This window comes from Ustilaginoidea virens, chromosome 3 (assembly GCF_000687475.1).
Source record: "Ustilaginoidea virens chromosome 3, complete sequence".
NCBI classification, from domain to species: Eukaryota; Fungi; Ascomycota; class Sordariomycetes; order Hypocreales; family Clavicipitaceae; genus Ustilaginoidea; species Ustilaginoidea virens.
The window spans coordinates 1,352,945-1,364,237 of NC_057318.1; the positions used below are offsets into that span (position 1 = coordinate 1,352,945).

The following is an 11,293-nucleotide window of genomic DNA, read 5'->3' on the forward strand; positions in this document are numbered from 1 at the left end:
TCGACTTGCTTTTTCCAAAAAAAAAAAAAAGAAAAAAGAAAAAAAAACCCCCCCCCCGCCTGTCTTCTGAAACCACCTGATAAGCAAAAAGTTCCATCCATGATGGTCTAGGTCGAATCCGCTCATCCGCAAATAGAAGAACCCGGACCAGCCCCCCCCCTCCTTCTCCTGGCCTCTTCCCTTGCCGCTAGCCTCCTGCATGGTACGGTTGACGGTCCCCATCTTAGCGCTGGCCTTGTTGTCTCACCTCGGACCTGAGTCTTGTTTCTTCTTCCCAGCCTTCTCCCTTCCCCGTGTGCTCGGTTCGACGACAGCACCCCAGCAACGAGATCGAAGACACGTCCCCTCCCCCCCCCCCCCCTTCCCTTTCCCGTCTTTGACGATTTTCATCGATTGCGTTCAATCTTCCGTCTTCCGTCTTCCGTCTTCCGTCTTCCTTTCTAGCCACCCTCCGCACGGCTTATTGGTTCTTTTTACGCCTCGCGATATCGATTTCCGAGACAAATACGACAAGCCTTGGCACCGTCTCATCTCACTTTTACCAGTAGACTGGTCTCGCAAACGACTTCTTTATTGGATTCAGCAGTGCTGTCCACCATCAAACCGATCTGCATCGTCTGCAAAGTACACTCCTTCAAGACGCCACTGTCCTTTGCTTCCTTCTCCAACTAGACGACGTTCCTTTTTTGTCGCTATTACCTCCATACTAAGAACTAGACCGACTTCACTCATTCTGCTAAAGTTCTGCCGAATACTGGGTCAAAGCATCAAACGACGATACTGGCTTTTTTTCCATCATCTTTGTTTTTTCTTTTGTCATTGTGGCTGTGATCACTACTACTATCGTCATTATTTTTTTGTCTTCTTTCACTATTTTTCAAGTCAGCCCGAGAGCTGCTGTTCACAACTCTAGGACCTGCATACATGACCTGAATCATGCCGTCCGCACCAGCACACCGCCTGTACCAGCATCACGTACCGTCCATGATGTCGGTATTTGACCTGGGCCCTGATGCGATGGCCGATGGGGATACTGTTACTCTGATTGATCCCAAAATCGTGGTGGTGGACTCGAACTGTCCTGACTTGCCGGATCCCTGCCAAGCAGCTCCATCTGAGCCAGCATCTCTGGATTCCGATCAGGCTCATAGCCATCAGGACAGCTCATCAACCCACATGTCAGAGTCGACCGATTCGTCTCCGACAACCACTCTGTACACTACGGATTCATCGCCTCTTTCAGACCCTTCATCTTCATCGCTACCAGATTCACCCGTCAATCTGATTCCTCTCAACAACTACCCCTCCACAACATTTGGCGACCCGCAATCCACCACCAAGACCGATATGCTCGGCATCCCCCAACCTCGAGCATTGGCCCGCCCAATGACATCACCTTCTCCCCGAAGACCAAGAAATATGAAGGGCCTGTCTATACAGCCGCCGTTGACCGTCACAGCTACTTCAAAGCATAACGGGACAGAACCCTCGTCACCCTCGTTCATCAAACCGACAATTCCAGCCATGAAGAGAAAGCCCAGTCAGCTTAGCTTGAAGACGAACCCTTCCGATTTGATCAAAAAGACTGCGCTGGAGATGCCGGCATCTCCAGCAATGGCACCTATCATGCAGCGTCGCGCTCTCAAACACTCCAGTTCCTCCCCTCACATGTTTGCCTCCTTGAACACATCTTCCTTTGGCCCTCCAGGAGGAATGACATTTCCAAAAGTTTTGGAACGGAACGAGTCGGGTCTATCCGAGGTTTTGCGTCCCATGAAGCCAAAGCCAATCATGGAATCGGAAGATTGCATTGCGGAAGAGGACTCACCCATTCGGACGCAGCTGGCGAATCGCAGCGAGTATGAACCATTGCACGAAAGTGTGAACAACGAGGACCAGAAATCGCCGGGCTACCCCGATGGTCCCATTGCCATGTATGGCGACAACATTTACCTTTACTTGGAACCTACGGCCGAGGAAGCCTCGAGCTTCGACGTTGTCATTAATGTCGCTCGGGAAGTTGGAAATCCGTTCGACCCGGTAGGGAAACCGGCCTCTTCATTGGTTTCCGCGCCAGACAGTCCCGTACCTGGTACGGCTGTGACCAGCGCAAGTTTCTCGACAGCGTTCGAATACCAACCCAGGGAGGACCCGCCCCTCGAAACACCAACTACGCCCAAGGCGCAGCCTCGACCGGTTCCAGAGTATATTCATGTCCCTTGGGACCACAGCACGGATATTGCGCCGGATCTCATGCAGTTGTGCGAAACCATTGAGAGTCGGGTCAAGAACGGCAAGAAAGTCTTGGTACATTGTCAGCAGGGGGCAAGCCGCTCGGCAAGTCTGATCATCGCCTACGGGCTGTACCAGTCTCCCGAGCTAAGCGTGAACGACGCCTACTACGCCGCGCAAGCCAGAAGTCGTTGGATTAGCCCGAACATGAAGCTTATGTATTCTCTGCAGGATTTCCACAAGGACCTGGCCAAGAAGCGACAATCAGCGTCTTCAACGCAAAGACCGCGAATCGGTCGAAGCCCAACTAAGCATCGACATGCGCTTTCTGCCGATGCGATCGACATGGCCCCACAAGAACCCCAAACTGCTCCTCTGCCAGGCCATGACGGTCTTTCGAGCGAGATGGACTTGGACAGTGAAACTGGCCCGGGGAAGGGCTCCGCGCCTGGACTCCCGGTCATTTCCCCCGGGCCTGCCTCAGCCCCCTTGAGCTACTCGTGGAAAGAAGATGATGAGGCAGCAGCAGCAGCAGCAGCAGCATCATCATCATCATCATCGTCGGCATACCCTGCAGCGCAAAGCTCGTCATTACTTCCATCATCATCCTCTGAACGCGTTACTTGGTGGCCGGATTCTCAGCCGCCGCCTCTAGCAAAGTTGCCGAGGATTGCAAGCCCAGAAGACCTTCCTCGACGACCCAAGACTGGATTTTCCAGGTTGCAATTTGATTTGCGAGGAGGCTCGAATCAAGGATGGCCAAGTTTGGGCTTGCGAGCCTGTGAGACACCGGCTGCGTTGCCTGATTTTCAGTTACCAAACCCCGTGAAACTGGCACCAGAGCAACGGCAAAACGATGGTTTTCCAAAACAATCCGTCACCATCGGCTCCCCGTACCCGGAAGACTCGGCATTGCTCTCGCCGCGCGTGGAGACGATGACGAACAATCCTCTCCACACCGTACCCAAAGTCTCAGGCCTGAGGTTTATTAATTCACCGCCAACGCCGACAGAAGAACCCTTCTCACCGCGAGAAGCAGCTTTTTCTCCGGACCCATTTTCCTTCTTTGGTCGCATGATGGGGTTCGGGCGACCCTCTCAAGTCGCTGATCCTCGCAGCCCGCCGACCAAGGGAGAAGTGCCGATAGCTCGCTCGATTGACGAACTGCTGTATTGAAGACTGGTCGAAGCTGTTTTGGTTGCGCGATTTTACATGTATACTGGTGGTGTTTTACGGACGTTTTTTTATTTATTTTTTTTATTAATTTTTTTTTTATTATTTGTCAGATTATTCCGGATACCCAGCTTGCCGTGGCAGCAACTAACGAGGACCGCGCTACTAGAAGCAGCACAGCCAGGCTTGTGAGCTTACTGTGGGAGTCAAAAGCGTGTGATGATTGCCCCTTATTTTCCGGTACAAGGTTGAGCCATCAAGGCATCGACTTTGACGACAAGGAGGAAATCTCTTGCATAGGATTTGTGAGCCATTTCCTGCCTTGATCCTAAAAGAATAGCTTCGAGTGGAAATACGACGAGCCGGTGCGTACGCCCACATGATTTCAATCGATGAATCTGCTACAATAAGCACCCGGCCTTTTTTATTTATTTATTTATTTTTTCCCTCTCGGATACCCCGATTTTAATTTTCTTCTTCTCTCGATAATATTCGCGTCTGGGAAGCTCAACTTGAGCTGCAACTTCTGACGGAACAGAGTCTCGTCTTTTGTTTTCTTTGAGTATCAAATAGCACAGCGATACGGCGTCAACCTATTTTTGGACCGTCGCCCCTGATCGGTCGTTGTCATGTCCTCTGATTTCTTCTTCTTGCGGTGGAAACGAGGTCACGGGCGACGCTGCTTTGTATTTGCCAGTCATTGGTGAGGCACGCAGCGCGACTTTCTGGGACGAGGAAGGGATGGAAGGGGTTCGGTTGGGGCTTGAGGATTATGGGCCATGGCTGCTGGCTTGTGGGATGTCGGATTCATTTCTGGGAATTTTCCTGGATGTTCCGGGGCAGGCATATATCATAATTTAGAATCTATCTAGAGAGTGGGAATGAAGCAACGCCCATGTACCAAAGCAGTGACGTCACGTGACGGCTTGTTGTTTGGCTGTTTGGTGAGCAACGGCCGGTTGGTGGAAAGCATGGGAAACATGCGGGTTGGTGGTTTTCCTCGTGGGTGAGATTTAGCTTGCACACCTGTCTGGACGTCGCCCCGTACCGCGAGCGCCAAAGCATAGCGCCAAAGCATAGCGCCGCAATGGTTTGCGTCTTGTTGTATCAACAAATGCCAGTGTACATGCAGCAAGAATGTTTTTGTAAAAAAAAAAAAACGTCTCTCAATGTCTTTTCCCCGACTAGCCCAGTTTTCCCGACTTGCCCCGGCTTGCCCGACTTGCCGGCCGTCCACACGCCCATATGGGAAAGACGCGACCCTCACGAATCCTTCTTGACGCCGTCCCTGGCGGCCTCCCTGGCCACCTTTTCCCTCCGAGCCACGGCAGCCTCGACGCCGATGCCGCCAAAGACGAGGCCGACGCCGAGCCACTGCATGTGGGACAGGCGGTGGCCGAAGGCGAGGACGGACAGGATCATGGTGAACATTTTGCGGGTGACGTTGACGGTGACGAGCAGGACCGACGAGAAGGTGGAGAGGGTGTAGACTGGGCGGGATTAGCAAACGGCGACGGACTGCAGATGGGCAATAGGATAGGATAAAAATACAGCAAGATGAAAAAATAAATAAATAAATAAATAAATAAATAAATAAATAAATAAATAAATAAATAAATAAATAAATAAATAAATAAATAAATAAATAAATAAATAAATAAATAAATAAAGTAAAACAAAAAGAGAATGAGAGAGAGACACGACTTACAGATAAAGACCTGGCCGACGGCTCCGCAGGCGGCAAAGCCGAGAACGTCCTTCCATACGGCCGGGTGGCGGCGCATAAAGGCCAGGGCGGCGGCCAGCTCGCCCGCGCTGCCGCCGGCGGCCACGTCCATGCCGAGCCAGTCGCCGAGGCCGGTGGCGACGAGGTAGGGGCTGGCGACGAGGTACAGCCCCGTGACGAGGGTGCTCATGAGGTTGTTGGCGCACATCATCTGCGGGCCGCCGTAGGGCCGGAAGGCGCGGAAGATGTGGTCCTGGGTGCTGTTGGTCAGGCCGTCGAAGAGCAGGTTGAAGGCGAGGAGGAGCATGCCCCAGGCCACGCTGCTGCTGCTGCTGCTGCTGCCGCTGCCGGACGCTGACGACGACTTGTCGCCGCCGCCGTGGCTGGGCCGCTTGCCCGAGTGCAGGGTGAAGAGGGCGACGCCGGCGGTGACGGCGGCCACGACGAGGTACTTGTGCAGGGGGTAGCGCCTGCGAAAGACGGTGACGTGGAGCAGCATGACGGGCAGCAGCTTGCAGCTCTTTGCGAGCAGAAAGGTGATGTAGTCGATGTGGGCCAGGCTGGCGTAGCCGAACGGGCTGGCCAGGCTGTTGGTCAGGGCCACGAGGGCCAGGGGCGCGAGGATTCCGCGCGAGGGGATGACGGGCGGCACGGGCGACCCGCGGGGCGTCGAGGCGACCAGGTAGACGCAGCCGACCGAGGCGGCGAAGACGGACTGGACCGTGTTGAGGAAGACGGGGAAGTGCCACCGCTCCGGCGCGTCGGGCGTCCCGTGCGGCGTCGTCGTCAGCTTCTCCTGCAGGTACGCCCAGGTCAGGCTGCGCGTCTCGAGCGCTCTGGGTCAGCTAACGACGGCCGATGGCAGCGAAGGGGGAGGGGATAAGGGGGAAGGGGGGGCCAACGTGGCCCTGCGCCCATGCATGCATACAAGGAAGCGTAGATGCCCGCGACGGCAATGACGAGCTGCACCAGCCCGGCGTCGGGCCGGCCCTGCCCGGGCATGGGCATGGGCATGGGCATGGACTCGGGCTTGGTCGTGCCGTCTTGCCAGGCCAGTGTCTGCTTGCTAAAGTACTCGGAGGACGATGCGCGCTTGACGGGGACTTGCTTGACGCGTGCCATCTTTCATTACCAGCCGACGGGCGGCGGTGGAGCAGCCGCAACGGGAAAAAAAAAAAAAAAAAAAAACAAAGTCTGGGCGAATCAAGGGGGAAGCAAGAACAAAAGGCAACAAGAGAGGCAAAAAAAGGAAAGCAAGGAGAGAAGTGGCAGGCAGCTTAAACGCGCCGACGTTGCTCTCGAATTGGCCATGTGGCTTCATGGGAGCCCCCCCCGCCGCCCCGCTGTGGCGCAGCCCCAAGCCAAGCATCAAAGATGATCGCCCACAAGCCACCCCCGCCGCACGCCCGGCTCCGCGACCGCTCCCGGGCAGGTACCTGCATAAGAAAGAAACTTGGGTCCCAGGTACTCGGGCACCCCCCACCTGTTGCACCAAAAGTGTGACGCCACACAATATGCGACTTGATTGGGTATTACATTATATACTGCGATACCACCTGTACCGAAAACAATACCTCAAGGAACCCACTCCCTACCTGGTATCCTGAGGTAACTCCGCATTATTCCGCGTAGATACAGCAGAGTCGTCCGGAGGCTTGTCTTGTACAACACGGAGTACGGAGTAACAAGTTATCTAACCTAACCCCAAGGGAAATGCGCAAAAATGCATGTGCACACCCTGTATCGTACCAGACACGTATGCCCAAGCCATCTCGTGCGTTTCCGATATTGCTTCGGCAAACGTGTACCCTCCGTAGAGTAGAGGTAAGAGGTACCTAACCGTACCCTACGTGCTTGGGCAGTCGCAAAAAAACCTCCCTCTGTCTGGGCCTCCCATTGCGCACCATGCACGCACGCATGCATGCATGGGTTGCAAAAGCTACACGCAGGCTACGAAAGACCACCGCCAAGCCGCCAAGCGCTACCGTCTAGACACCTTCATGATATCATGTATTTGATTATGGAAAGGCATGGGATGGCTACATACACACTCCTATCCGGGAGTCCCACCAACCCTCCAAAATACGCATCGTCATCAATCATGCATGCTGCGACAAAGTAAAGGCGCGGGGAGGGGAGGGGGGTTCCCAAGTCACCCTAACTATGTGTGGTGCCTCGTGGGTTCAGGTTAATAAAAAAAAAAAAAAAAAAAAAAAAAAAAAAAGGGCATGTCGGGGGGTATTTGGGGCACGGGGATGTCTTGTCTGATCCACCATTACAATAACAAAGCTGAGTGACCCGCGCACTTCAACAGCAACTCACGCCGAGAGCCATCCGTCCTGGACACCAAGGGGGGAACAAGAAGGCGACAAGAAAAAAAAATACGACGAGGTCGGTATTGGTGTTTGGGGTAGAGACTGAGAGCAAAGAGGAGCGCACCCACACCGCCGGTGCGCAGAAAACGAACTCCAGGCCCCAAGAAACAAGGCGAACCATGCAAACGCAGACGGAGCTGGTGACCTGCTCTCTCTCCCTCAGCAGCCTTCCTTGATGTTGATTGCAAAGTTCCATGGTGACTGAGTCCAGGTGAGGGGCACCTTTGATAGGTACGTGGTCGCCAGCTCCAGGACCTGGGTGCAAAAGGAGTGTTGCGGTGCGCGCGTAGCACATGAAACCGGGAATAGGAATATCACTTTGATCGTAGAGAAAGCGGAGCAGGGTGAAGGGGGGAAACTGCAGTGGTCCAAAGATGATACAGAGTAGTTGGTCGGCAGACAAAGGCGCGTGTTTGCCGACTTGAGCTCGACTCCGACGAGGAAAAAAAAAAAGGCCCGGCTTCAAATTCCTCCCATGCAGTATCGCCTCCTTGTATGAGTGACGGGAGCGGTAAAAGAGGCAAGAGGAAACTAAGAATCGCGGTAGGGAAACGTGGTCAGACATGGCGGATAACTTGATAAAAGTAGAAAAAAAGAGGAAAAAAAGAGATGAATAAAAAGAGAAAAAAAAAGAAAAACGGCTGGGCTGGAGGCCCCCTCCCCCCCCCGTTTTGTTCTTCTCTCTTTTGCTTTTTCTGGGGCGGGTTATTCATGATCATTGAACGACGCTTGCGTCGCAAAACGTAGCCATAGCCAATATCCTGCCCCCTGTTCCTGCAGGGGAAGGATGTAGGAGCCTTGCGGCAAGTCGATCTGCTTGTGTCCCTATTGCAACCTTTTCTCCCAAATCCCAGTTGAATGCACCGGTTTTTTTTTTTTTTTGTGTCACACAAAGTGACTTGGAAAAAAAAAAAAAAAAAACGCCGGGCAACGCTCAAAGAACCTGCAGCGCACCCCAGCAAGCTGCCGTGGCATCTACTCGGGTTCCTGCAATTGACTTCGGCGCATCTTCTCTGCCTCCAGATTCTCATACAGGAGGAATAGGGCGGATTCGTTGGCTTTGGCAGTGCCCATGATGGTGAACATGCGCTCGCCCGTCTCGTCGTGCGGCGCCTGGACTTGTCCGTCAGCAACCTCGTGCGCGCCCAAGCTTTCGCTCGACGTGCTGCACGCATCAACGTACCTTGGCAATGGAGATGCGGGCTCCCGACGTCTTGCGAATCTCGCTAATCTTGCTCCCGGCACGGCCGATGATGCAGCCCACCATGTCTGCGGGGATGCTGATGTTCTGCGTCTGGATCTCTTCCCCATTCTCGTCGTGCGTCGGGGGGCCGCGGCTTGCGGCATCGGAATCGGATCGACGGTTGAACGGTCGAACGCCTGCGCCGTTGCTGAAGTCGGCTCCGTTCCCGGTGCGCATAACGCGGGGGCTGCCGTAGTCGCTTCTGCCGCTGCCACCAAAGCCGCCGCCGAGGCCGCCGGATCCCGTTTGTGTGCGGACAACAGGATTGTAGAGAACGGTGCCGGTGCCGCGCTGCCAATCATCAACGAGGCATTTGCAAATCTCCCACACTGCCCGCTGTATACCCTCTGGCGTGCCCTGCACCTCGACAATGCGTTCGGTGGACTGGGGTAGCATTTCCTTCTGGGCCACCATGCGGACACCGGATACATCCTGGATATGCTTGATTTTCAAACCCTGCCTGCCGATAATTGTACCCATTTGGTTGTGTGAGATGAGAAGCTTGACGGCTACGAAAGCGTGCATTAGCTGATTTGCCGTAGTCTTGGGGAAAACCATTGCACACAAAGATGCGAGGATTTCGGAGCTCGGAAAACGTACGGTGAGTGCCATTATTCTGAACGATTCCTCCCATCCCCATGGCCGGGGCACCCTCGAGTAGAGCTCTAGCCACAATGGCGTAAGCTTTGGAAATGGCATCGCATTCGCCAGTGATGGTAAGAACTCGATCGTGCACCCCTTGGACAACCTTGCTGACGCCGGCCTTGACCCCAGTCTCGTCTCGGAGATCGGCGACATTCTTGCCACCCTTGCCGATGATGACACCCGCTTCCTTGGAAGAAACAATGGCACGGAGAGTCAGTTGGGCCTGAGCATATTCTTCGTCCGTCTTAGGGGCGGGCTCGCCATCAGGACCAAGTCGGTCATCCATCCTCAGCTGGTCTATGTGATCGTTGAGCTCATTGCCATTTGCGGAAATGACGTCTTGTTGAGCAGACATTCTGGATAGGGAGCTCAGAGAGTAGAACAGGAGGCTTCTTGATTGGTTATCAGGCAAGGATCGTGCAGGAGATGAGCCGCTGGCGGTTGGGACTTTGTCTCAGCTGGGATTGCAGAGCGGTAGGTAGAGAAGGACGCTAGATGAGGACTTGTTAATAAATCTAATTCTAGATCAGGAATGCCAATATTGGACGACAAAAGGCCAGTCTGGCGGCGCCCACCGCTGACCGAGACGAGTCTACCCCTTGGGCAACGATCTGGCATCCCGTTCTAACTGGATGCCGCTCAAGAAAAAGATTTGCAACCATTGTCCAAATACGTGTGCCGTTCAGGCGGACTCTGTCACAAAGGAGACCAACTGGCAAGGGAATGCATGCATTAGGTACCTGAGTAGCCGGGAAGCTTTACTTACGTCAATGTCCCGGGGAGATGATGGCTGTAGGGGGGGTGGAAAGAGGAGGGAGAAAAAAAAAGAAAAAAAAAAGGATGATACCGGTATGACGCACGGCAGCTTGATATTGGCGGGGAAGGTGAAACGGTTTTTGAAAGGGTCGTGATGTTGTCGCGGTAGACTTCTGCCTCCAGTGGCTCTCTACCAGCTATGATGAGCCGCGGGACGTGGCGGGGTTGAAGATTTGGGTGGCGACGACGTAGGAGAGGTCGGCAAGGCGCGAGGAGTTGTCGAGTAGAAGGCGGTTGAGGGCAGGGGACGGATGGCAGAGTCGAGGGCGAGAGCAAGAGAAGAACGGGGACGAGAACGGGGACGGGGATGGGGACGGGGAGAAGAGACGGGGGCGGAGGGGAGGACGCGATTGCTGGGTGGGAGAAAGACGAGATGGGAAGACGGGAAGATGGGAAAGATGGGGGGACGTGGGAGGATGGAGTTTGCGGAAAACGACGAGGCGAGGTTGGTGAGGGATTGGAGGGACAGACGAGGCGAGTCGGCGGAGGGGGTTACATGCCGCATACATTGATTGGCACAACCAACGTACATGTAAGTATGGTATGGTATGTACGTACCAACCAGGCTGACCAGGCCGACCAGGCCTTTCCTGGCCTTTCCTGGCAGTTGGACCTACGGACCAGGACCTTTTAGTTGACCTGTTACTGGCCGCCGCGCCGCAGGCTGCTGCGCGGGCGGGTTTTGGCTGCAGCACGCGGGCACCAGGCGCGCAGCTGGCAGAAAGCAAGTGGCGGCGGTTGTCATGGGTGCACATGCTACAGTATATTGCTATGTATGTACATGCTCCGTACAGCTGGTGTGGAGGGCCCCAGGTTGGCATGGGGCAATTGGCAGGCGCGGCCTCGCAGCTCGGCAGAGGGCAAGAGGGAGGGCAAGGCAGGCACTACTCCGTACCCAGAGCTTCGCGTCAACGGCTGGTGCAACGTCAAGGCCGCCGCAGTCTGGTGCTAGGCCCATTTCAGGTACAGACATAGCAGACGGAAATGGCGGGCTGCTGGCGTCTGGTGCTTGTATGTATTTACCGACGGCCCTGAACAGCACGCCGCTAACGACCTGGAAATTGACTCCAGGTGCCGTCCAAG

General features: G+C 54.7%; 3 protein-coding genes across 3 annotated transcripts; 1 reads left to right on the forward strand and 2 right to left on the reverse strand.

Moving 5' to 3' along the window:
- Positions 1-936: 936 nt before the first annotated feature.
- On the forward strand, positions 937-3,408 carry UV8b_03674 (uncharacterized protein; the record flags this gene model as incomplete). The annotated part of the gene is made up of 1 exon (XM_043141172.1): positions 937-3,408. The coding sequence occupies one exon, from the start codon at positions 937-939 to the stop codon at positions 3,406-3,408; it is 2,472 nt and encodes an 823-aa protein (XP_042997106.1).
- A 1,260-nt stretch (positions 3,409-4,668) lies between these two features.
- UV8b_03675 (uncharacterized protein) lies at positions 4,669-6,253 on the reverse strand (the record flags this gene model as incomplete). Its single annotated transcript, XM_043141173.1, has 3 exons — positions 4,669-4,895; positions 5,114-5,949; positions 6,060-6,253. 3 exons carry the CDS (start codon positions 6,251-6,253, stop codon positions 4,669-4,671), a joined length of 1,257 nt encoding a protein of 418 aa, XP_042997107.1.
- A 2,228-nt stretch (positions 6,254-8,481) lies between these two features.
- UV8b_03676 (uncharacterized protein) lies at positions 8,482-9,749 on the reverse strand (the record flags this gene model as incomplete). The annotated part of the gene is made up of 3 exons (XM_043141174.1): positions 8,482-8,619; positions 8,690-9,258; positions 9,350-9,749. The coding sequence occupies 3 exons, from the start codon at positions 9,747-9,749 to the stop codon at positions 8,482-8,484; spliced, it is 1,107 nt and encodes a 368-aa protein (XP_042997108.1).
- Between the last annotated feature and the right edge of the window lie 1,544 nt (positions 9,750-11,293).